At 43.1% G+C, this 25,777-nt stretch overlaps 1 protein-coding gene across 1 annotated transcript in view; it reads right to left on the bottom strand.

Annotated features, from left to right (window-relative positions):
- TRPM8 (transient receptor potential cation channel subfamily M member 8) overlaps positions 1-25,777 on the bottom strand; it is a 167,000-nt gene that overhangs the window by 8,288 nt on the left and 132,935 nt on the right. The window contains exons 21-26 of the mRNA XM_073634952.1: positions 20,307-20,478; positions 18,676-18,853; positions 14,269-14,459; positions 11,802-11,898; positions 9,354-9,387; positions 9,180-9,256 (exon numbers count right to left, since the gene is read on the bottom strand). Of these exons, the coding sequence (XP_073491053.1) occupies positions 9,206-9,256; positions 9,354-9,387; positions 11,802-11,898; positions 14,269-14,459; positions 18,676-18,853; positions 20,307-20,478 (723 nt within the window). The 3' untranslated portion in view covers positions 9,180-9,205. The remainder of the gene's footprint in view (positions 1-9,179; positions 9,257-9,353; positions 9,388-11,801; positions 11,899-14,268; positions 14,460-18,675; positions 18,854-20,306; positions 20,479-25,777) is intronic.

Genomic DNA, 25,777 nt, shown 5'->3' with positions numbered 1-25,777 from the left:
TCCTGAAGATGAGCATGGGATGAGGTGACAAGGGAGTTTGAGAGCAGGAGGTCTTGGGAGGAGTGAAGAAAACAATTAGGTTGGTGTTTTGAGACTAGGTAAGTGATGTAGCTGGGGGCCAGGTTGTGCATGGCTTTGTAAGTTATAGTTAGTATCTTGAATTTTATTTTTTGGCCGAGTGGCAGCCAATGAAGGGCTTGGCAGAGGGGTATAGCAGTTGCTGAGTGGTTTTTGAGGTCGATGAGCCTGGCAGCAGCGTTCATGATGGACTGAAGTGGGGATAGCCTATTTAGAGGTAAGCCAATAAGGAAGAAGTTGCAGTAGTCGAGGTGAGAGATGACCAGGGAGTGGATTAGAAGCTTTGTGGTTAGGAAGGGGCATACCTTGGAGATGTGGCGGAGGTTAAGGCAGCAAATTTTGGATAGCAAAAGGATGTGGGTCCGAAAGGTTAGTTCTGAGTCCAGGATTACACCTAGGACCTTGGCGTGGGGGGACAAATTGATAGTTGAGCCATTGATATTGACAGAGAAATCAGGGGAAGTGGCACCAGGGGGAGGAAATATCATGAGCTCGATTTTGGATAGATGAGTTTGAGGAAGTGATGTGACATCCAGGCTGATATGTCTGCTAGTAAGTTGGTGATGCGTGAGGAGACAGATGGAGAGAGCTGGGGGGTTGTCATCATCGGAGGTGGATATATGGCAGGCCGAGCAGTCAGTTTACCAGGATTAGACGAAATTGTAATCCAGAATATGACTTTTTGGAAAAGTCTGTCAGAATATCCATTTTTGATAAAAGAAAGGAATAGAATATTAGGTAAAAATAGACAAGATTTACTGCATCCAACAAAGAAGGAGAAGAAATATGAAGGTAGCTGTCATTTTATTACCAATTTCAATATACAATCTAAAGAAATAGAAAATATTATAAAGAATTATTGGCCAGTATTGTTAAAGTGGTTGTAAACTGTTTTGTTTGACTCTTACCTATAGGTAAGCCTAGAATAATCTAAACAATGGTGATCTTGCGAGCTACCATACACAAATTGTCAGTTCTAATATATTCAGCTGCTAGCACCGATCACATCCCATAAGGCTGTGCATTCAGCAAAAAAATATAATAAAAAAAGTGCTGCACTAAAAAATGCTTGTGTGTTTAATACACATGTATACACACGCTGTACTATGTCTGTAGTAAACCACATAAAAAATTATATAATGACACCACTAACTCAAATTGGTGTAACTCTGTGCTCAATTATATTGCAGCATGTGAACTACTAATTTATTAGTATCTCTGCTTATCCTTATATCCACACTCTACTAATGCCTATAGAAAACCACATGCATATAGTGCTTAATGAGTGCCACAACTAATTATTAATTAAAGTGACTCTGTGCAACAAAATAAAATATATACATTAATACTCAAATATCAACATCTGTCATAAAATAAATCCAATATATATATGCTCAAAATATTCACAAATGTGTTCCCATGCACTAAGAAGTGCTATGTGCAAAGTGCTATTTTGCTCGATTCACAAACTGAGATGCATTATATATACAGTTCATTCACAGTTCAAAACATCCAGAGCAACTGGTGACGGCAAAACGTGTCCTTTTGTCCAGTCTTATGCTCCTCCCTTCAGTATATGCGCTCACCTCAGAGCGTGTAACCCTGCGAATTAAGCCTGGTCAAAACATGCATATGAACCACCTCTGGGTTCAGTGTTTATGTTGAAATCCTGGGCTGGTTGCTGGTAACGTGTTCCACATGTGTATGATGAAAAAAACGTGATAGTGTGATATTGTTTAAACAATTTATTGTATAAATAAAACTTAGCCCCTACTGTGAGGTACTCACATTTCATGGGTGCTACAGTGCACCACTCTTTACAAGCTCAGGGATAATGCTGAAGTAATGTGTCCTTTCTTTTAGCTAAAAACGCTCCACTGCCTCCTGCACCGTCCTATCCCCTCCCCTATGCGTGCCGATACTGGTATTAACTCGTATCTTCCTAAGGGGGATATCTGGAAGATACAAGTTATTTTTGATGTTGTCATTGTGTGTCGTTTGTAGGTTGTTTCACTTTGATTTAATTGTCTGTGCTGCATTATTTTGCAAAATCTTCCTCAAGATGTTGTGACTAATTAATGTTTAAATCCTTAAAAGATGTCCGTTTGTGGGCGCAATCCTGTTAATTTCCTATGCAAAATGGTCAGACATCAAAACCATATTCCATATAGTGTCTCAAATTAACATACATGTGTTTTTTGCTTTCCTTGCTCTTTTCCAAGTCCTGTTTTGTTGACCAATAAAATTTGTATCAAATGTATATGTTTTATGTATTTTGTTAATTTTCATGCAACAGATTTCCCAGCTGCAGCTTAACTAGCAGCTTGGCATGGCAAAACAAAAATGGTAAGATTTGTCTAAAAGTTACTTTCCTGGTGCCTTCATGGTAGCATATGCATGGATTGTGTATATGCTGCCATGGATAGGCACCAGGAAAGGAAAATTACAGAGCAGTAAGTATTCAATTTTCCATTTTAGCGCAGTGGTTCTCAGCCTCAGTCCTCAAGTATCCCCGACAAAACATGTTTTGGGAATTTATCTTAGCTTAAATAGCTGTCCAAAATACAAAGCCATTGCCTGATTTAAAGCACCAGGGCAAGATAAATGAAAACCTACAAACATGGCCTGTTGGGGGTACTTGAGGACAGGGTTGAGAAGCGCTGATTTAGAGCACCGAGCTAAAATCGAGCTCAAGACAATACTATTCTAATTGTGGGCAATTGAGGGAAACCAAGCGAGTGTTAGAACCCCTGCTTGTCTTTTTTAGGTTGGGCTTTGTGTTCCTTTTCTTAAAATTGGCTTCACTTCCTGTCACATACCCAAACAGGAAGTGAGGGTAAAACCCTACCAATGTCTTTCCTTGGGACACACAGGGCAATCTAACTAATGTCCCTTAGGCAAATTGCACTGTAGCACTTTGTTGTGTACACCCTACATTATTAGGTATTTTGGGGTTCATTAAAGGCAAATCCACTCTGCAATACAAGTGTACTCGCTGTAAATCTGAGGGAAAGCACTGGTGATTTTATCATCCAATCATGTAGAAGCAGAGATGCTGATTTTTTATTTTCCTTACATGTCCCCCCTTTAGATCTCCAGCAACTGCACTTCCAAGTGCACTTGTAGAGCAAAGTGGATTTGCCTTTAGTAAATAAAACCCAAAGTCCAAGATACCTAATAATGTGGGGTGTACAGAACAAAATGATAGATTGCAATTTACCTAATGGGGAAGCTATTTAGATTGACCTGTGTGTCCCCAAAGAAAGAAATTGGTAGGCTTTTACCCTCACTTCCTGTTTGGCTATGTGACAGGAAGTGAATACATTTGAAGGAGAAAGTGACAAAATTTTGGAGCTGTCTTCATCCTATCAGGGGTGCAGTCAAAAACCGACAAGACTTCTAATCCCTCTGCATTCTATCCCCAAGCAAAAATAAGAAAGGATTTCATTTAGCAAAGGCACATTCCTAAGTTCAACTGTGATGCATGTCAATGGCCCATTTAGACTTTGTTTAATAGAAAACACCTGTTGCCTTTCACTAGAAATATTTGTTAGTCCAGTCCTGGAAATCTGATAGTAAAGCATCTGCTTTACTATCAATTTCCCTAAAAATTGGGTTCCTGCAGCTAGATGCGCGACCACTGTGTATGTGAGATGTGCAACTGCTGTGTGCGCGGAGGTATGTACCCTTGGCGCATATCTGGTTCCCAGAAGCGGTGGCCAACACACAGGAATGACATCATGCCCCTACAGGATGTTACTTGTACTGCTGCTAATTTCTTCCCACCACCATGCCTCACTGTTCTGAGGAAGAGATGATCCTTATTTGCAAATTAAGAAAACATTTTTTTTTTTTTAACATCGGGTGGTGTTTGTGTGGGTCCCTAACACGCATCCATACTTATTAGGGCCAATTTAGACAGGATCCGATTTAGTGTGGGAGGAAACCAGAGTACCTGGAGGAAACCCACGCAGGCACAGGGAGAACGTGCAAACTCCAGGCAGATGGTGTTGCGGGCAGGATTAGTACCAGCAACCCTTTTTGCTGCTAGGTGAAAGTGCTAACCACTACACCACTGTGCTGCCAAAATATATATCTATAGATGTAGGTTCTTGTGTCCACCAGCAGAGAGAATTTTGGTAGATGCCACACTCCCAATTCTGGAGGCATAATAATGGTCTAGCACAGGGGTCTTTAAACTACGGTCTACCAGTTGTTCAGGAACTACAATTCCCATCATGCCTAGTCATGTATGTGAATGTCAGAGTTTTACAATGCCTCATGGGATGGGTAGTTTCGCAACAGCTGGAGAGCCGTAGTTTGAAGATTCCTGATCACTCTAACATGTCTTGAAAAAAGGTGGTTTCTCATGTGCCTTGTAAAATACCCAAGAAATATCATTTGGAGAATACAAGTGGGTCATGGCACATCTACATTCCAAATTTGGCACTTAAGATGGTCATGCACTCTTAAGATGGTTATGCATTCTGATTGGCCAATCTCTGTACAACTCGATATTTCGGCAAAATAGGTAATAGGAAGATACACTTGAACAATTAATTCAAATTATAGGAAATCAATCAGGCTCTTGCACTAAATCTAATTTATTTAAGATCTAACTGATTGCAGTGTATGGACACCTTTAAAGATCAAGATCTGAAAATATACATTTATAGGGTTTAGAAACACTTCTCTGTTCTTTGTAATGTATTGAAAGATTTGGGTAAAAAAAGAAAAAAAAATATTTCAAAAATATATTAGAAGTGATAGGAATGAGATTAGCATCAAAAGAGTTCATTAACTGAGAACACCTAATAATTGCCTAACAAGACAAATCCGATGAGATGAAATTAAACAATTGGTTTGGGCGTGTGCTATTATCAATTGGAAAACCACAGTTACCCTAGCGACAGTTGCAGTTTACATATTTATTATCGTTTTGCGTTTCAAAGTGCGCTGGTTCGCACGTTCGGTTAATGACTTTTTCGGCGCACCAATTAAGGTGTGAACCGGCGCAGAGCATTCGTCTTAGTAAATCACCTCCACGGTGTGTCTAGGCATTTTAAATTAAAACACAATAAAGATCCAAGCTTGTTGACTGTATATGGAATTGAAAGAATAGAAGGACATTAGAGAGGTATGGATAGATGAAATGACGTGTCAAGACGTGAGACCCATTGGATCTATCTTATGAATACTTTGTATACAAATGGGTTGTACATTGATATAGACTTGAATTGTTTTCTGACTAATTTCTAGTCTGAATTCAGTTTAGGAGTAGTGTTCACCCATTTACTGAATATTTCAGGTCGACATTGGACTATAAAAACCGTAGAAATTTATAGAGGGGAGTACCCTTTTCACAAGATGACCCCTTTAAGAGAGTTTGTTAAGTTCATTAGGTGGCCACTTTAAGAGACAAAGAGTCTACGGATTTAAGGGAGTGGACCCATTGACATGTTTTATTTACGTTTTACAACATGACATTAGGGAATATGTATTTTTTATAATTGTAAGATGTTTTTATAACAGAGATATATTAAAATGTTTATAATGTTTTTTATATATATATATATATATATATATATATATATATATATATATATATATATGTATGTACACGCACTGATGCAAAAAGCTGGTGAAAGGGCAAAGTTGGATGAATGCCCTCTATAAATATGGTGCGGTGTCTTCAGACGTCCTGCCGCTCCTTGAAGACATCATATAACGAAACGGACTTAGGGCGGGTGTAAGACGCTGACGACATCGTGGATGCCAGTTCATACTCACGGTCTGTGACAGGTCCGGAGGTGAACGGCTAAAAAGCGCGTTACTCCCTAGTGCTGGGCAAGCACTCTTCAAATGTGAGAGGTTTACAGACACGTTTTAATAAGCCTGTTAGATATTTTTACACTACGGGAGCCTCCTTCCTCCTTTTTTATCTTTCCCATGAAATGCTGTGATCTGTGAGAGAGAAATCTGACCATAGAACCGTGATTGACGATCGTTTGGGGAGAGTGTGGTCCTCCAGCTGGTTTGTTTTATCAATATTTTGACTTGGTGAGTCCAATTTAGAGAGAACGGTGAAGGATTCACACAGTGGTGGAGCACTTGAACCTTTTACAAAGTAAAGACGTTTTATTTCACTGTTTTGTCACTATTTTGATAATATTACTTTTTTCAATCTAATATTGCTGATTGATTTTTTGGACTATTTTTTCCAGCACCTTAAGAATTTTGCACATAAGTTTTTCTCTTTGCACTTTGATATGCACTAGCACTTTATACATATATTTTTTGCACGGAATTTGTTTATTATATATGTGGAATTATATATACTGTAGCAGAGCGTCCCAGAGAGAGCCGGGAAAAGTCCTGTTTGGGGTTTATACGTCTCCCAGGCTCCTGTCATACACATTCAGGGATCTCTGAGTCATGGTCCAGTTTGGATCTTTGTCCTCTCCCCCAGGCCAATTTAAACTCACCTGAGACAGACAGCCAGTGCTCTTGGCCTGGGAACCTCAGACAATTTCTGTCTAGGAGAGCAAAAGGTTGGTAAAAGCTATTAAGCTGTGTATGTGGAAGCTGACAAGCTGTAAGCTTGCTCGGCCTGGTAGTTAGGACCTGTAAATATTGTATAGTTAGTGCCGAGACATGGCTAAGTTTTTGTTTGGCTATTTTTGTTTCTATTTGTTTTTCTGGAACCCTGTACAGCACCTGTATATAAACTTGTATATATCACAAATAAACACCGCACTGTTTGTCACTACCTCACTGGATCTGGTATCTGTGCCTGAAAGACTGCTCATCCCAGGGAGCTTTGTACCTGCTACCTGTCTCCCAGGTTAAAATACATATAGAGTAATATTCACAATTATTGATTAAGGGGTTTATGAATTAATTGTGTGGATTAGCGCCACTCTTAAGATTATACACAGTTTTATTTTTTGTTTATTTACAATAGAGTAGCAGCTGTCTGTCTTTGCAATCCACTGCAGGTGCCAATTCATTGTTAATGGCACCCCAAATGCAGATCGCAATTGCAGTGTATTTGCAGGTACTAGGTCGCATGGTACCACAGAACCATCCGATCAGGCGCGGCATATTTTTACGCAGTAGTGCATGCACCATTTTTTGTGCCATACGATGCGATTTCAGCCCATTCAAGCAAATAGGCTTAAAATCGCACTACAGGGGAATGCACAGGAATTGCCCAGGAACGCGCACTGCATTCCTGTGTGATTCCGGTGTGAAGATATATGCAAAGGAGATGACCGCACTCCAGTCTTCAGAAAAATCAGTGCTTTATTTCATAAAATCCACATCAGACTTCAAATGTACACAATACATGTGGTTAAGAGCAGCATGGTTAACGCGTTTCACTAACAAATTTGCTTAATCATAACCTTCAGAGAACATGTGAAGTTAAAGTGGATGTAAACTCGATTCATTAAATTTGAGCTGGGCACATATATCTGCAGTGTTTTCTTATCTCTCTACAAAGCACTATGTCCCGTGGCTTTCTCCTGCTCCGTTCTTCTGTGATCAGCCTGATAACTTCTGACGAGTTCTCCGTCAACTGAGATAAAAGCAGCCTGAAATTTGTGTCATGGGAGGTTGCTATACATAGATTAGCACAGAGCTGCCCAATTCACAGAACAGCTCTGAGAGTCTTTGCCTATGTGGAGAGGGGGTGTGTGCCTTTCCTCCAATCGGCTGTCTTGGCTGTATGCCCAGACTTCACTGCAGTGCTGAACAGGAAGAGAAAATCTCTTAACGCAATCTAAACTTTCTAAAGAACATATAAAGCTGAAGACAGCAGATATGCTTTTAAAACTTATGTAGGGAGATTTGTTTTATCTCTGTGTATCATCTGAGGCTGTTCACTTCACTAGGTATATGTAAAGCTTTACATCCACTTTAACTCTTATATATCCAAATAACAGCTGAATCGAATAAGTGCTTGAACGAACTGCCTTGGACAAACGTAAGAAAAACAGACACAAAAAACACTGAAAGTTAACTACATATAAAATGTATAAAAAAAAAAACAAATTTTGTTTTTTTATACATCTTATATGTAGTTCACTTGAAGCTTGTTCAAGCACTTATTCGATTCAGCTGTTATTTGGATATATAAGAGTTAACTTCACATGTGCTCTGAAGGTTGTGATTAAGCAAATTTGTTTGTGAAATGCTCGTATCCTCATGTATCGTGTACATTTGATGTCTGATGTGGATTTTATTAAATAAAGCACTGATTTTTTCTGAAGATTGGAGTGTGGTCATCTCCTTTGCATATATCTTCAAGTACCAAGTTTGTGGACTGGACCGACACCTGATTCTTAGTCAAGTGATCAGATCACCTGGAACGGTGTTACAGTTTTAATTGTTGATTCTGGTGTGAACCAGCCCTTAACCTAGGTTTACATTGATGCGATTTGGCATGTGATTTGACATGTCAAATCGCATGCCAAAATCGGCGGCTATTGCAGGCAATGGCACCGTTCGAATCGATTCTCAAAAGTAGTTTCTGTACTACTTTTGGCGACTTCGGGTGCGATTTCAATAGATATCTGTGCAGGAACCCGTACAGATGTCTCTGAAATCGCCCCTCGAAGTCGGACTGATATGCGGGTATGAAATTGTGCGAGTTCAGCTGAACTCGCACGATTTCAATCCTGCAGCATTGTGAACCTAGGCTCAATTAGATCTCTTGTTGGTGTTGTTCGGGACACAACAGAAAGTGAGAGAAGATCTCTCCAAAGTGAGGGGAACTCTCTTAGATAGTTGTAATTAGAACAATTGTCCCCAGCGAAGGATTTCCCTTCACTGCTTGCTCTTATTACACCTCTAAATTTTGAAGTTCCACTTGCGCTCTGTCTCAGTGATTACAGTCAAAGGACAAAGAGAGAGAGGGATGGAATTCCCCATTAGGGGACGCAAACAACAGTAGAAACTTGGCAGATCAAATTTTATCCAACTCTATCCAAACTAAAAAAAATAAACTGTTGCCTTTACATAGTGTATATTTTAAAGAAATAAAACTGGAAAAATACTATAAACAAGCAAGCATTAACTGAAGTTTTATAATACATTACCATATTACGCCCTTGTGTATAGGACATCACTTTATCTTGCTACTAAGATCTTTGATTAATGCTTTCAAGTCATTTAGCTGCGAAGAGATGTGATATAGATAGATGAAAGGAAAAACTGGTACACATATGACACCTTATATGTTCATTCCGCAAGAGGAAAGATGCTAAGATTACCTTTGCCTCCATTTGCTTAAATCTGTGTTCTGTCCTAAAAGGAAACAAAAATCAGTTTTGTCAAAGTCCTGACATATCTGGATGTAATTCTTTCATGTACCTCTTTCTTTAAGTGTATTTGCTTAAAAAATTCAGAGAAGACTGTATTGTACTCTTATATTAAGAATACATTTATTAGGAGTTCTTCACAGAATGAGGTGCTATGAGGTTCTGTTCATACAGATCTCAGCAACACATTCAGAAAGCACTGTTTAACCAACAAGGATTGTCACATCACTGGGTATTGAGAGTTTTTCATCCATGCTAGCATAACCCCGTTACATAAGAAAGAGCCATTGGCATATGTGATATCATTGTGATTTTATGTAATGTCAACCATTTAACATTGGGCCCTAGAAGATCTGAGGATAACACAACATGAGGGTGGCACAATAGCCTACTTCTAGTCTAAACCATGTGACATTATTTTTAAACAGCATGATGTTTACCACACACCCTTGCAAGTACAGGCATACCCCACTTTCAAGTACACAATGGGGTTTATTTACTAAAGCTGGAAAGTGCCAAATCAGGCTCACTTCTGCATAGAAACCAATCAGCTTCCAGGTTTTATTACCAAAGCTTAATTGAACAAACTGGGGTTAGAAGCTCATTGGTTTCTATGCAGAGGTGAGCCTGATTTTGCACTTTCTAGCTTTAGTAAACAAACTCCATTGTGTACTTAAAAGTGGGGTATGCCTGTAGACATTTCCTTTAAATTAATTTATTCAATACATTTAGGTCTATGAACAGCTTACTATCCTTTTCCTTTAGAAAACACATTTTGTTAACTTTTTTCCCAATTATTTAAATTAATTGTTTGATTTTGGGTGCAGCTGACTTCACCCCAAAGCTATTGGCTTCTTGTGTTCCTTGAAAACTTCAGTTGTGAGGTTTCCCTGTCGTAGTTCCCAGCCTTAAAGATTTGGGTGTTTGTGCTCACCTTGGGTATACTACCACCTTTACTCCCAGTGTTTAACCTAAATATTATACAGTAAATAAATTAGGAAACAGAAGACCCTATCATAAAGATTGGGTTCTTGTGCAAGTCTGAGAGCTCAAGGGTGGAGGTCATACCAACAAGGTCCCAGCAGATACATAAAATATTTTAACTCGGCATGTACGAGACTCGAGAATGCAGCTGCAATATATGGCTAGTGGAACAGTACAATTTAATAGTCACTTCAACACTATAGTGTGACAACAAACTGGTGATGCAGAGTCCAGTACTGAACGTTAAACATTGAACATTAAATATCATGTGGGTTGGGTTTATATCTGCCAGTACATGAGGGAAGGGGGGGGCCTTGCCCCAAATAATTGCAAGATGTGGAAATGGAAATGAATTGTAGGTTGGAATTAGGATTTCAATTGGAGGGTCATTGGTTATTATAATTTATACTTTTTCAAAAACTGAATACAAAAAAAGTATGAATTTACAAAATATACTATTTATTGAATTTTTTTTTCATTTTTATTTTATTTCTTTAAATTCTTTACTATAAAGGCCCCTACGGGCAACTGATTATCCATGAATTTAAATCATGTTACACCTAATAAAATAAGCATGAAAAATAAATGACTTCCTTGATCAGTTTCTATGAAGTGAATAGGATGGAAAGTAAAATATGTGAACACTTGTTGACATGATGGCTCCTGAGGACGCAGTCAGCCAACCAGCAGCATGAGATTAAACTATATCTTAAGTTAACAGTGTTAAAAATGCAGCTCCCACAGTAATTATGACAATTCATAATTGGGTTTAGCCATTTACTCCTAGATTTTATACCTAACATCCCGCCCCTGGATCCAACTATTGATCACCTTCTGGAGTTTGGATATGTTTAATGGCTTTGAAAACACGATCTAAACCTTAACCATAATTTGCACATATATGAGATATTTTATTAATTTTGCTTTCCCAATAACATGATCCACTGGACAGTGGTGCTGAAGAAGTGGCCAATTTTCATATATTATCAAATTGAATGAACAAAACACTTTTAGGTTTCAGTCAAGTAATGTCACCCAGCCTTTACACACATCACCAATATAAAGAATCAGTCAAATTGGACAAATCATGGTTCTCTGCTCCTCCCACAAATGTGCATGTTAATTCCCCTTATCCACTAATAATTATGCAACTCAGGAATCCTCATTGTGCGGATTATTATTGGTTTTATTTTCAACAGACAAGAGAACTTTCCATGCGTATACTGAGAAAAACTGGAGAACTGTGATTTTCTGCAAATGAATAGAGATGCTCATTTAGTTCCATTTGCAGATTGATATTTTGACATTTTTAAAGGCCAGTTTTACATGGGTTAGCTATGTTACGTGTATATAAAAATGTTCCTTCAGTTTCTTTCCACAGGCCTGTTCCATCACTGACCACAAGAAGACACTCACTCTGAGTTACTTTGTGCCTGGCTAATAAGTTTCACAAGATAATTCTCTTTCATCACAGCTTCCCATGCCATGGTCTCAATATCCTCTTTCTTGTTACCTGCAGAGGCAAATCATTTTTTATTAGTTAAAGTACGTTAATTCCTCAAACAAAATAATTCAAACGGAGGGTATCGATAAAAATTATCCAACCTACCGTTATTAAGGAATCCTAATATGTAACCTGCACCTTTTCATATCATAAAAAATGGACAATTTTACAGCCAAAAGTGTTTCACCACACTAACCTTTTCATCCATCTTCTAAATAATTGCAAACCAAATACAGCATATTTGCATATAAATCCCTTGTGGTCTATATAACTGCAGGCACAACAGGAGTATGTCCTTTGCCAGCATACTTTAGTTAAAAGAGTTCCCTCTTTCTTATCTCAGAATTTTGGGAGATATGGTAGAGGGGCATAAACTTTTGAACGTCCCTAATTTGAAATTGTGCCTATGCATTTGAAATATCTAATGGGGTTATTCATATCATGGCTGATAGACTAAGCAGTAATGAGAAATATTGAATTCTGTTATAAAATATGCTTGTCCTTCTGTGACATACTGCACAAGAGTGAATACTTGTTCCAAATGTTGTAATCTAACAGCAAAGGCTAAAATTATAAATCATTATGCCCTTTGATGCTGAAAATAAAACAAAAACATTCAAGCACATTAAAATGGCTAGGACTAGTTTTCTGAAGTTTTTTTTTTTTACATTTAAAAACTATTAATGTACAGTGGAACCTCGGATTGCGAGTAACACGGTTAATGAGCGTTTTGCAATACAAGCAATTTTTTTTTTAAATCCTGACTCGCTAAGGCAGATCCTTAGCGAGTTCCTTGCCATGAGGTGCCATGATGAGCCTCCAGTGACCAGTATGAGTGAGAGTGATAACATAAATTTAACACACCTGCTCCCCATTCACACCTGAGACTTTGTAACACTAAAGAGTCATGTGACATCGGGGAGGGAAAATAGCTAATTGGGCCCAATTTGGGCATTTTCACTTAGGGGTGTACTCACTTTTGTTGCCAGCGGTTTAGACATTAAAAGGCTGTGTCTTGAGTTATTTTCAGGGGACAGCAAATTTACACTGTTATACAAGATGTACACTCACTACTTTACATTGTAGCAAAGTGTAATTTCTTCAGTGTTGTCACATGAAAAGATATAATAAAATATTTACAAAAATGTGAGGGGTGTACTCACTTTTGTGAGATACTGTATAAAGCCACTGCCACTTTAAAGAGCAGATGGAGCACAGCCCAGACTTCAGAGAGGAGGCCACCCACATTGCGCTGTTTCTGCACTTCCCTACCCTAAGGGACTAAGGAGAAGAGTGGATAGAGAGATTAGGATTGTCAGTGACCGCAGCTGGGACCGGAAGCCCTGCCGACTAGACAGACTTGCAAGGGGTGGCACAGTGGTGATGGGCGGCACAGTGGTGTAGTGGGTAGCACTCTCGCCTGGCAGTAAGAAGGGTCGCTGGTTCAAATCCCAACCACGACACTACCTGCCTGGAGTTTGCATGTTCTCCCTGTGCCTGCGTGGGTTTCCTCCGGGTACTCCGGTTTCCTCCCACACTCCAAAGACATGCTGGTAGGTTAATTGGATCCTGTCTAAATTGTCCCTAGTATGTATGAATGTGAGTTAGGGACCTTAGATTGTAAGCTCTTTGAGGGTAGGGACTGATGTGAATGTACAATGTATATGTAAAGTGCTGCGTAAATTGACAGCGCTATATAAGTACCTGAAATAAATAAAATAAATAAATAAATAAAGGGCACTGGTAAGTGTAGTCCCAGCCCAGGCATGCCAAGGGAGTGTGAAACTACCTCTCCTGGAGTGCCGGGGTATAAAGAAGGAGGACTAAAAAAACATGAAAGTCTCAGGCAGTCATGGGACTGCCGGAGACCCAGACTACAGCGGTCAGAGACCTCTTGGCCAATGACGTTTCTGTAGGAACAACCCAAGTTATATTTATGTCAGCTGGACTGTAGGGTAGTTGGGGACTTTGATACCCCTTATTTAGGCCTTGTGGTAATCTTGTTTTGTCCATAATGTAGTCATGTGCATTTACGGTCTCTTTGTTATAGGATTGTGTTATTGCTGTGATTGTTTTAATTAATTCCCTCCTTCCAGGGCTTCCTTTGACAATTTATTAAAGCTCACTGAAACCCACAAGGTATGTCAGTGAGTCTTGGGTCAGTCCTGGCCAGTCATTACTAAAGCCTGAACAACGTAGAGGCTCCTTCGGGGATGATCGATATATGTAGGGCAATTCAGAGCACTGATAGTGGGACTTTAAGGATTATGTTTTTGCTGCATTACTAGTATATCTAATGATAAATATTTCCTCACTATAAGTAAAAATGTTACTATACAGATATTGTTGCGGGTAGAAAAAGTAGTGACAGTCACTTACAGCAAGGTGAAGGCGGAGGCGCCTTTTTTTTGCAGCAGCAACTAAAGATCTTCCGCAGTACCATATAAAAGTAAGCAAAGATGACAAATGGGAATGGAATGGTCAATCTACTGCAATATTCCTGGACCAGAAAGTAGCGCTGAAACTTCCACACTTGATCATTGTTTTCCTGCACAGTGCCCACTGTGTATCTAATAGAAATAATAAAACATTAAAGGAGAATTCGAAGACTGGGTACTAAATAAAACTGTAAAAATGGAAACCCAAAACAATCTACACAATCCAACTGTTCATGTTTTCACTGTCCACAGGCAATAATAAAGGTGACTTCATTTAGACTGGATTTATTTGGGCAGCAAAGGGAGATGCTTAGTATATGGTTCTGAGGCTTGCCAAGCCACTCCTAAACAGGTCAGAAGTAATGCACTGAGATGGGTGGGGGGGGGACATAGTATTGTGACACAACTAACTGAGCATTTTGTGAATGCTTCTGGCCACAGCTGCCTATATGTTACATTGCTTCCTAAGCAATTTAAAAGTCAATGGCACACTACTGTGACAACACAGGCAATGGAAGCTCATTTGCATCCAATGCCCATATGAATTTACACTTAAAGCTGAAGTTTAGCTAAATGTTTTTCTCTTACACGCATTGAAAGACACGGCTCCTCCCTATTCTTGATCGTAGGGTTATAGCACCACCTTCAGGAGTAGGACAATATGCAGAAAAAAAGAGCACAGCACTGCCTATGGGCAGTCCTAACTGGTAGGTTTTTCCATACCATGCTTATTTTGATAAATTTATTTACAAAGATTAGGAACGCCCAAGGCATTCTTTTGTAGTTAGAAAACACTTTTTGGTATGTTACCCCTTTGAGGAGGCCCTTCTGAAGAAGTAGATCCTCTCCCCCTGTCGTGGACCCTCCCATCTCTAGGTTGAACAAGATAACCATGATACTGGGGAAGGAGTCTCATTTCTTCAAGGATCTTGCAGACAGGAAGGAGGCATTGGTCGCCCTATGTTTACAGTCACTGGTTCCGACCCTGGCCCAGTTTTGGCTATGGCCCTTGTGTCCGCTCCCTTCTCATCCTAAGGCGGTTGCGGTACACTTGTTGGATGTGGTTTGGGTGGTTCGTGTGTATCTGTCTGCTATGGCCTCTTTTCAGTGGTCAGATTCTCTTTTTGTGATAGCAGATGGCCCACTTAAAGGCTTGGAGGCATCCTCTGCCACTATTTCACAATGGATCAGACGGACTGTTGCCCGGGCTTATGCCATTAAGGGTCAGGCTTCTCCCTTCTCCATTACGGGACACTCCCCCCACGGTGAATAATGCCTCCTGGGCCTTCCGAAATCAGGCGTTTGTGTCTCAAGTTTGCAAGGTGGCTACCTAGTCATTTGTGCACACCTTTTACCAAGTTTTATAAAGTTGATATTCGGGCATCTTCTGATGTGTGTTTTAGCCACAGGGTTTTGCAGGCAGCTGTTTGAGTTCTCTTGTTCATTTCTGGGGGGTTCTTGTGTGTTGTTGTGTGTTTTTTCTCTGGTTACCCACCCCTCAATGAGGCACTGCTTTGGGATATCCCTACGGTCAAGAACAAGGAAGAGTAGTGTCCTTCAATGAACGAGAAAAGAGAAAACTGAATTTTTTTGTTACACGCCGTAAAATCCCTTGCTCTGAATTCATTGAAGGGTACAGCAGCCACCCCTCTAATATGTTTTTTTCCTTGTACTGCTTTGTGAGGAACTGAGCTGCCTAGGGGGGTTTACCAACAGTTATGACTGCTCATAGGTGGTACTGTATTTTTCTTTTTTTTTCAGCCTAGTATCCTACTCCTAAAGGTCAACGTTCATTTTTGCCAGCACACCATGGATCATCAATGTCGTCCAAAAAGCTTTTTTTATTGAAGAATGATCATATCACAGAAAGAAAGGTGCAATGTTTTGGAGCAGCGCAGTACCACTGCCTGGAGGAGGAGACCCCCTCACATGCCTGAGAAAGGGGTCCTGTGTGGCTATAAAACCTTGCACCTTTCTTTCTGTGATGTGATCATTCTTAAATAAAAAAACATTTTCGGATGGCATTGATAATCCGCAGTGTGCTGGCAAAAATGAACGTTGACCTTTAGGAGTAGAACACTGGGCTGAAAAAAAGAACACAGCACTGCTTGTGACCTTTGATGCTTCCAGTTTCCAGCTGGATGTTGCTGCAGCACCTGCTACTTCTGCGCCTGATCCAGGGATGTGTGTGATGGGAATATTACCACTACCCCTAAAGGTGGCACTATAACTGTACAGTCAAAAATAAGGAAGAGCTGTGTCCATCAACGAACTCAAGAAGGGATTTTATGATGAGTAAAACAAATATCCAATTTTTCTGTACAGTCACATTACTTACCTGTAATGAAGTATGTACTACCTAATGTAGGCAGCAGGATCTTGTTGAAATTTTCACTGCAGGGATGCCCGTCCTCTTCCTGTCTCTTAACTTAATAGCATTGGACTCCCGGCTGAGCCCAATGCTATGAAAAAGCCACCCTGGGGACCCGCACAGGATCTGTGAATGGGGGAGAGTTTGATGAAGCACCAAATTCTCTCCCCATTCAGAGATTGTGTTTCATGCAGTGAAAGCAATGAAAGAACTTTTCACAAAGGATGAGGAGGGAAAAGAAGGCAGGTCCCTGATGCAACTTTTTCACAGCAGCCCAGCCCAGAGCTCAAAGCTATTAAAGTGGTTGTAAACCTAGTTACATCACTTTTACCTACAGGTAAGCCTATAATAAGGCTTACCTGTAGGTACTGTAAATATCTCCTAAACCTGCACGGTTTAGGAGATATTTACCATATACGCTTGCGCCAATGTCATTGGTGCATGCACACTGAAGATGGGGCATGATCGTGCCGTGTCTAAGGGGCTCGTGCCGTGACTGGTGGCTCCTGCACACATGCGCGGGAGTGACGTCAGGTGACTCCGGCCAGTCACAGAGCCGGAGTCCATGGCCCCAGAAGGAAGAGGGGTGAAGATGGATGCGTACATCAGTGGGGAAATTGCGGGCTTCGTTTGCAGGTAAGTGGCACATAATGGGCTAATATGCGATGCATACTAGCCCATTATGCTTTTACTTTGCAGGGGAAAAAAGAGGACGTAAAACCCATCAGGGTTTACTTCCTCTTTAACCCCTGTAGCGCCAGAAATTTAGAGACAAAGAGGACGGGGCATCTCTATAGTGAAGATTTCTCCAGGATTCAGTGGCCCGCATGACACAGAACATACTTCATTACTGACAAGTAATGTCACCAAAGGCGGCCCATACATGGATTGAAATTCAGATGGTTCAGCAGGCTGGTTGTACAGAAGTCGATCTATACAATAAGGCTGTTGAGTTTTTCCCGAACAATCAGTGCTGTCGGCTGATCATTACATTCTGATGGCGGGGAACTCTCCCACGTGTCCATGGGGGAATTGGATCTTTTCTTTCCGTTCAACCTACTGAGGACTTGGTCAATCAATCAGCATTGTGGATTTAAATTATATCTTGAGTTGCTGCTGTTTGTTGATGTTGCTAAAAATGCATCTCCCACAGTGATCTGACAATTCGTAATGGGATTCAGCCTGTCGGCAGGTGCAGTCTACTTTCTCCACTGCAGGTGGTGTTCAACTGCAGTGGCATTGCAGAGGGAAAGGAAGTAAAGAGAAATATTTTTTCTCTATGGTTTCCTCGGTCAAGGGGACACTATCTGATTGGATGCTGCCATCCCATGAGACTCTGGTGGCCATCTTGGGTCAGGCAGAGTCTTTAAAGACCCTTGCTCCCTGGCTTGGCACGCACTTCGTGAGTGGGTAGTGTAGGGACAGGTCACTTGTCTCTCAGCGACAATATTAGTGGTAAGGAGAGGTTCCAAACTAGTAGGGAAAAGAGCAGGGACACACTATGCTTCCTGGAATCCTCCTCATTTGGCCACAAACTGGCCAGGCTGCATTCGAGACAGACGCTGTTTGTGCCTCCGAGACCTACTGTTTGCTGCAACATTCTGTGAGTGCACCTGGTAGGGTTGTTGTGTTTGTTTGAACTTTGACTACAATACAGTTCTGTCACTGCCTCTGGATTCTGAGTGTTTACTGCTGCCGTAGCTCCCCACAAGTCATCTACTTCACCTAGAATTTATGCTTAAAATACTGCCACATGATCCCACCATTGACTGCCTCCTAGAGTTTGTGTATTTTTACTGTCTTTAAAAAACAAATTCTAAACTAAATCTCAACCCACTCACCATATGCTTAATTAACAAAACCTGAAATGAGATAGATGGATATTAGAGATCAGGAAAGTGTGGCAATATAATATTTTAACATATTGGTTCTTATGGGCAACACATTTATAGAAGACTATTCTTTTTGTTAACTTACCCAAACATAGCAATGAGTAAGTTTACAAGCAGGATGTTGGTGGAGAGCATGTAGATACAGACAAGTGGGATTGTGATCCACTCTGGGAATCTGGGATTGTTATCATTGTCCATTTCCACACACAGCTGTTTTGACTCGTTCCCATTTACAGTGCAATGACTAAAATCAATAGTTGTCCCTAGGAACAAAAAATATATTAATAAATAATAACATGTCAATTATGAGCAGTAGAACTATCTTAAAGCACAAAATGGATTTAAATAAGCAGAAACAAGAACCTGTTCTAAAATAACCCCTGCGTCATTACTGCTGTAAACTTGCCCTCTTGTACCTACTGTATGTCTGCCAGCTCTACTCCCATCTATATTTTCAGTTGTTGCAGATTTCTCTGCAAAGGCCTAATCACAAATAGACTTCCCCAAAGTCAGTCCTTACATCCCGCCACGCCCTAGCCCCCCTATGACAGCACTCAAGCATAACATTTGGCTGCTAGCACACAGCGAATTGCATTGTGGGAAGGCAGGGGTCTATGGACCTCAAGTCCCTCAAAGTCAGGGATTAATTTGAAGTTGCTGTGACTTGAAGTTGCACAGATATGAACGATACTCATTGGATATCATGGGGTACGACTTGTCTTGCGACTTTGCAGTCCTAAGTCGCAGGACAGGTTGCACAAGTGGAAACGGAGCCTTAGAGAAGATCTGTAAAGACGAGTGGACCGAACTCCCTCCTCACATGTGTGCAAACCTGGTCACCAGCTACAAAAAACGTCTTACATCTGTGCTTGCCAACAAGGGTTTCTCCACCAAGTATGGTGTTATGTTTTGCTTGGGGATCGAATACTTATTTTACTCACTGAGCTGCAACTTAATTTATAACATTTGTTTTATGTGTTTTTTTTCTGGATTTTTAGTTGATAGATGTCTCTATCATTTAAAATGCACCTATGATAAAAATTATAGACCCTTCATTTCCTTGTAAGTGGGCAAACTTACAAAATCTGCAGGGGATCAAATAATTATTTTCCCCCATTGTGTATATATATATATATATATATATATATATATATACACACACACACACACATATATATATATATATATGAAGTAAGAGATGGGGAGAGGAACTTGTGCAGAGGAAGAAGTAGAAGCCTCTGGCTGTGTGGACCCCATGGTAATGGTCCTGGGGGCCAAGTCCTACGATGTTGTATTCCAGCAATAGGTAAAGAGGAGGATTAGGAGGTGAATTGATGGAGACCAAGAGTGCTGCAGAAGCATGTTTCTGAACTGTTGATGCCTGAACTTTAATATCTGTTCCAAATATTGAACCCTCAAGAAGTACAGTAAACGTTTAAAACTGCAACTGTCTGGTGTTTGATTCAATCTGTCCATTCACCAACTTTGAGGACTGACGGCAAGCATAAACACTGAATTGTAAGTTAAAGTACTCCCTATGGCAAAGGAGATGTACATAGGTTGAGAGGCCAGAGGTGGTGTCTGTGTAGTCACACTGTGACCATGGCACATTCTGCCCACCAAAATATGAAGACCACAATAATGTATTGACTGCAGCAGACGTATTTCAGGCACTCAGCTTTACTTATTGGACTTATAGTGATAGTAGAGGGTTACCATCCACATCAGCAATGTATTGCCCAAACACAGCCAGATATGGCTCATATATAACAGAGCGGAAAATCCATTCCCAGCGTTGCTCATTCCATCTTAGAATTCCCTGACGAGCCACTCCAAACGCTATAACCCAAACAGCAAACAGGAAGAGGAAAAAGAAGACATCTATGAGCTGTAGAAAGAGAACAAAATGATTATGACCAGCTCTTCAATCATTTTTCTATCCATTTGTCCCTGACAGATATCACAAAATGAGCCAAACAGAATTAAAAATCTTTTCATATTAGACTGTGTGTATTTATATAAACTACGGACGAGGTGGGCAGTGAAAATTATATAATCCGGGCAGTATTAACTCATCTATTGTACAGTGAACTGGAATTGTCCCTGTGCAGTCTAAGCAGAAACGTCGGAGCATAGACAGTTTTTGCAGGACAATGTTTTATTATTAATAGTCAAATTTAAATTTTACAGGGTCAATACTTCCAAAGTAGATCAGCACACCCACAAAGTGAATTTCATCTTTTATTGTTCCACTTAAAACAAAGCAAAGCCAGTACACAATCTGTATAGAAAGGATAACTCAATTTGAGGTCAAATATCCGGACAGGGAATCATAAAATGAGCCAAACAGAATTATAAATCTTTTTGCAGAATAAACGGTTTGCAGATATGTATTTAAATGTGTATATTCTACTGTATTCAATTTCAGTTTTAAACATATACTCATTTACAATTTTCCTTTATGTATTTCAGGTCCTTAAATTAGAATCCTCACGCTGTAGTACCAGTAATTGTTTAACCACTTGCTTACTGGGCACTTATAGCCCCTTCCTGCCCAGGCTGATTTTCAGCTTACAGTGCGGTCTCATTTTGAATGACAATTGCGCGGTCATTAAGGTGCGCATCTTCACTGGTCTCACGATTCGATTACAGTTATCCTGTCCACAATTCAATTTGATTAGATTCCTTGATGCACCACGATTACTGCGCATGGTTTTTATCCAAAAACTGAAGCAGTCAGGAGAACTGCATTTTTTTTTCATTTGTTCACCATCCCAAAAGAGGGCTACAAGTTGTTCATTACAGAAAACAAAGAAGCATTCTTTACATCTAGAGGAAAAACAGAAAGGCTTATTTGCCATAAGAGCTGTGAAAATGTGAGAAAGACTGACTCTCTCACAAACTAGTTCTGGGCTGGTCAGTAGATTTAACAAAGACCTGAAATGCATTTCTGTCCTAAATGCAAAAAATATAAGTGATAGTGGGATCACTGGGCAGAGGGATGGTGGGATAGATGGGATCACTGGCTGAGGTATAGTGGGATGGATAGGAACGGGGGTAGAGGGATGGTGGGATGGATGGGATCAGTGGCAGAGGGATGGTGGGATGGATGGGATCAGGGGCAGGTGGATGGTGGGATGGATGGGATCAGGGGCAAAGGGGTGGTGGGATAGATGGGATCAGGGGCAGTGAGATGGATGACAACAGTGGCAAAGGGATAGTGGTATGGATGGGATCAGTGGCAGAGGGATGGTGAGATGGATGGGATCAGGGGCAAAGGAATGGTGGGATGGATGGGATCAGTGGCAGAGGGATGTATTGGATCAGTGGCAGAGGGATGGATGGGATCAGGGGCAAAGGGATAGTGGGATGGATGGGATCAGGGTGGGATGGGATCAGTGGGAGAGGGGTGGTGGTGGAGGTGTGATGGGAGCAGTGGCAGAGGGATGGTGGGATGGATGGGATCAGGGGGCAGAGGGATGGATTGGATTAGTGGCAGAGGGATGGATGGGATCAGGGGCAAAGGGATAGTGGTATGGATGGGAGCAGTGGCAGAGGGATGGTGGGATGGATGGGATCAGGGGCAGAGGGATGGAGGGGATCAGTAGCAGAGGAATGGTGGGATGGATGGGATCAGGGGCAGAGGGATGGATTGGATCAGTGGCAGAGGGATGGATGGGATCAGGGACAAAGGGATAGTGGGATAGATGGGATCAGTGGCAGAGGGGTGGATTGGATCAGGGGCAGGGGGATGGTGGAATAGATGAGATCAGTGGCAGACGTATGGTGGTATGGATGGGATCAGGGGCAGAGGGATGGTGGTGGGGGAGTGATGGGAGCAGTGGCAGAGGGATGGTAGGATGGATGGGATCAGGGGCAGGGGGATGGTGGGAGGGATGGGATCAGGGAAAGGGGGGGTGGTGGGATGGATAGGATCAGGGGCAGAGGGATGGTAGGATGGATGGGGTCAGGGGCAGAGGGATGGTGGAAAGGATGGGATCAGGGGCAGAGGGATGGTGGGATGGAGGGGATCAGTAGCAGAGGGATGGTGGCATGGATGGGATCAGGGGCAGAGGGATGGTGGGATGGAGGGGATCAGTAGCAGAGGGATGGTGGGATGGATAGGATCAGTGGCAGAGGGATGGTGGGATGAATGGGATCAGGGGCAGGTGGATGGTGGGATAGATGGGATCAGGGGCAGTGGGATGGATGGCAACAGTGGCAAAGGGAAAGTGGTATGGATAGGATCAGTGGCAGAGGGATGGTGGGGTGGATGGGATCAGGAGCAAAGGGATAGTGGGATGGATGGGATCAGGGGTAGAGGGATGGATGGGATCAGGGGCAAAGGGATATTGGGATGGATGGGATCAGTGGCAGAGGGGTGGATTGGATCAGGGGCAGGGTGATGGTGGGATAGATGAGATCAGTGGCAGAAGTATGGTGGTATGGATGGGATCAGGGGCAGAGGGATGGTGGTGAGGGTGGAATGGGATTAGTGGGAGAGAGATGGTGGTGGGGGTGTGATGGGACCAGTGGCAGAGGGATGGTGGGATGGATGGCATCAGGGGCAGGGGAATGGTGGGAGGGATGGGATCAGGGGCAGGGGGGTGGTGGGATCGATAGGATCAGGGGCAGAGGGATGGTGGGATGGATGGGATCAGGGGCAGAGGGATGGTGGAATGGATGGGATCAGGAGCAAAGGGATAGTGGGATGGATGGGATCAGGGGCAGAGGGATGGATGGGATCAGGGGCAAAGGGATATTGGGATGGATGGGATCAGTGGCAGAGGGGTGGATTGGATCAGGGGCAGGGTGATGGTGGGATAGATGAGATCAGTGGCAGAGGTATGGTGGTATGGATGGGATCAGGGGCAGAGGGATGGTGGTGAGGGTGGAATGGGATTAGTGGGAGAGAGATGGTGGTGGGGGTGTGATGGGACCAGTGGCAGAGGGATGGTGGGATGGATGGCATCAGGGGCAGGGGGATGGTGGGAGGGATGGGATCAGGGGCAGGGGGATGGTGGGATGGATAGGATCAGGGGCAGAGGGATGGTGGGATGGATGGGATCAGGGGCAGAGGGATGGTGGAATGGATGGGATCAGGGGCAGATGAATGGTGGAATGGATGGGATCAGGGGAAGAGGGATGGATTGGATCAGTGGCAAAGGGATGGATGGGATCAGGGTGGGATGGGATCAGTAGTAGAGGGATGGTGGTGGAGGTGTGATGGGAGCAGCCGCAGAGGGATGGTGGGATGGATGGGATCGGGGGCAGAGGGATGGTGGGATGGATAGGATCGGGGGCAGAGGGATGGTGGGATGGAGGGGATCAGTAGCAGAGGGATGGTGGGATGGATGGGATCAGTGGCAGTGGGATGGATGGCAACAGTGGCAAAGGGATAGTGGTATGGATGGGATCAGTGGCAAAGGGATAGTGGGATGAATGGGATCAGGGTGGGATGGGATCAGTAGGAGAGGGATGGTGGTGGAGGTGTGATGGGAGCAGCCGCAGAGGGATGGTGGGATGGATGGGATCGGGGGGCAGAGGGATGGTGGGATGGATAGGATCGGGGGCAGAGGGATGGTGGGATGGAGGGGATCAGTAGCAGAGGGATGGTGGGATGGATGGGATCAGTGGCAGTGGGATGGATGGCAACAGTGGCAAAGGGATAGTGGTATGGATGGGATCAGTGGCAGAGGGATGGTGGGATGGATAGGATCAGGGGCAACAGGATGGTGGGATGGATGGGATCAGGGGCAGAGGGATGGATTGGATCAGTGGCAGAGGGATGGATGGGATAGATGGGATCAGGGGCAGTGGGATGGATGGCAATAGTGGCAAAGGGATAGTGGTATGGATGGGATCAGTGGCAGAGGGATGGTGGGATGGATGGGATCAGGGGCAAAGGGATGGTGGTATGGATGGGAGCAGTGGCAGAGGGATGGTGGGATGGATGGGATCAGGGGCAGAGGGATGGAGGGGATCAGTAGCAGAGGAATGGTGGGATGGATGGGATCAGGGGCAGAGGGATGGATTGGATCAGTGGCAGAGGGATGGATGGGATCAGGGACAAAGGGATAGTGGGATAGATGGGATCAGTGGCAGAGGGGTGGATTGGATCAGGGGCAGGGGGATGGTGGAATAGATGAGATCAGTGGCAGACGTATGGTGGTATGGATGGGATCAGGGGCAGAGGGATGGTGGTGGGGGAGTGATGGGAGCAGTGGCAGAGGGATGGTAGGATGGATGGGATCAGGGGCAGGGGGATGGTGGGAGGGATGGGATCAGGGAAAGGGGGGGTGGTGGGATGGATAGGATCAGGGGCAGAGGGATGGTAGGATGGATGGGGTCAGGGGCAGAGGGATGGTGGAAAGGATGGGATCAGGGGCAGAGGGATGGTGGGATGGAGGGGATCAGTAGCAGAGGGATGGTGGAATGGATGGGATCAGGGGCAGAGGGATGGTGGGATGGAGGGGATCAGTAGCAGAGGGATGGTGGGATGGATAGGATCAGGGGCAGTGGGATGGATGGCAACAGTGGCAAAGGGAAAGTGGTATGGATAGGATCAGTGGCAGAGGGATGGTGGGGTGGATGGGATCAGGAGCAAAGGGATAGTGGGATGGATGGGATCAGGGGTAGAGGGATGGATGGGATCAGGGGCAAAGGGATATTGGGATGGATGGGATCAGTGGCAGAGGGGTGGATTGGATCAGGGGCAGGGTGATGGTGGGATAGATGAGATCAGTGGCAGAAGTATGGTGGTATGGATGGGATCAGGGGCAGAGGGATGGTGGTGAGGGTGGAATGGGATTAGTGGGAGAGAGATGGTGGTGGGGGTGTGATGGGACCAGTGGCAGAGGGATGGTGGGATGGATGGCATCAGGGGCAGGGGAATGGTGGGAGGGATGGGATCAGGGGCAGGGGGGTGGTGGGATCGATAGGATCAGGGGCAGAGGGATGGTGGGATGGATGGGATCAGGGGCAGAGGGATGGTGGAATGGATGGGATCAGTAGCAAAGGGATAGTGGGATGGATGGGATCAGGGGCAGAGGGATGGATGGGATCAGGGGCAAAGGGATATTGGGATGGATGGGATCAGTGGCAGAGGGGTGGATTGGATCAGGGGCAGGGTGATGGTGGGATAGATGAGATCAGTGGCAGAGGTATGGTGGTATGGATGGGATCAG

This window comes from Aquarana catesbeiana, linkage group LG06 (genome assembly GCF_042186555.1).
Source record: "Aquarana catesbeiana isolate 2022-GZ linkage group LG06, ASM4218655v1, whole genome shotgun sequence".
In the NCBI taxonomy this organism is placed as follows: Eukaryota; Metazoa; Chordata; class Amphibia; order Anura; family Ranidae; genus Aquarana; species Aquarana catesbeiana.
Note: the sequence above shows the minus strand (reverse complement) of the source record. Positions and strands in the feature narration are given on the sequence as shown.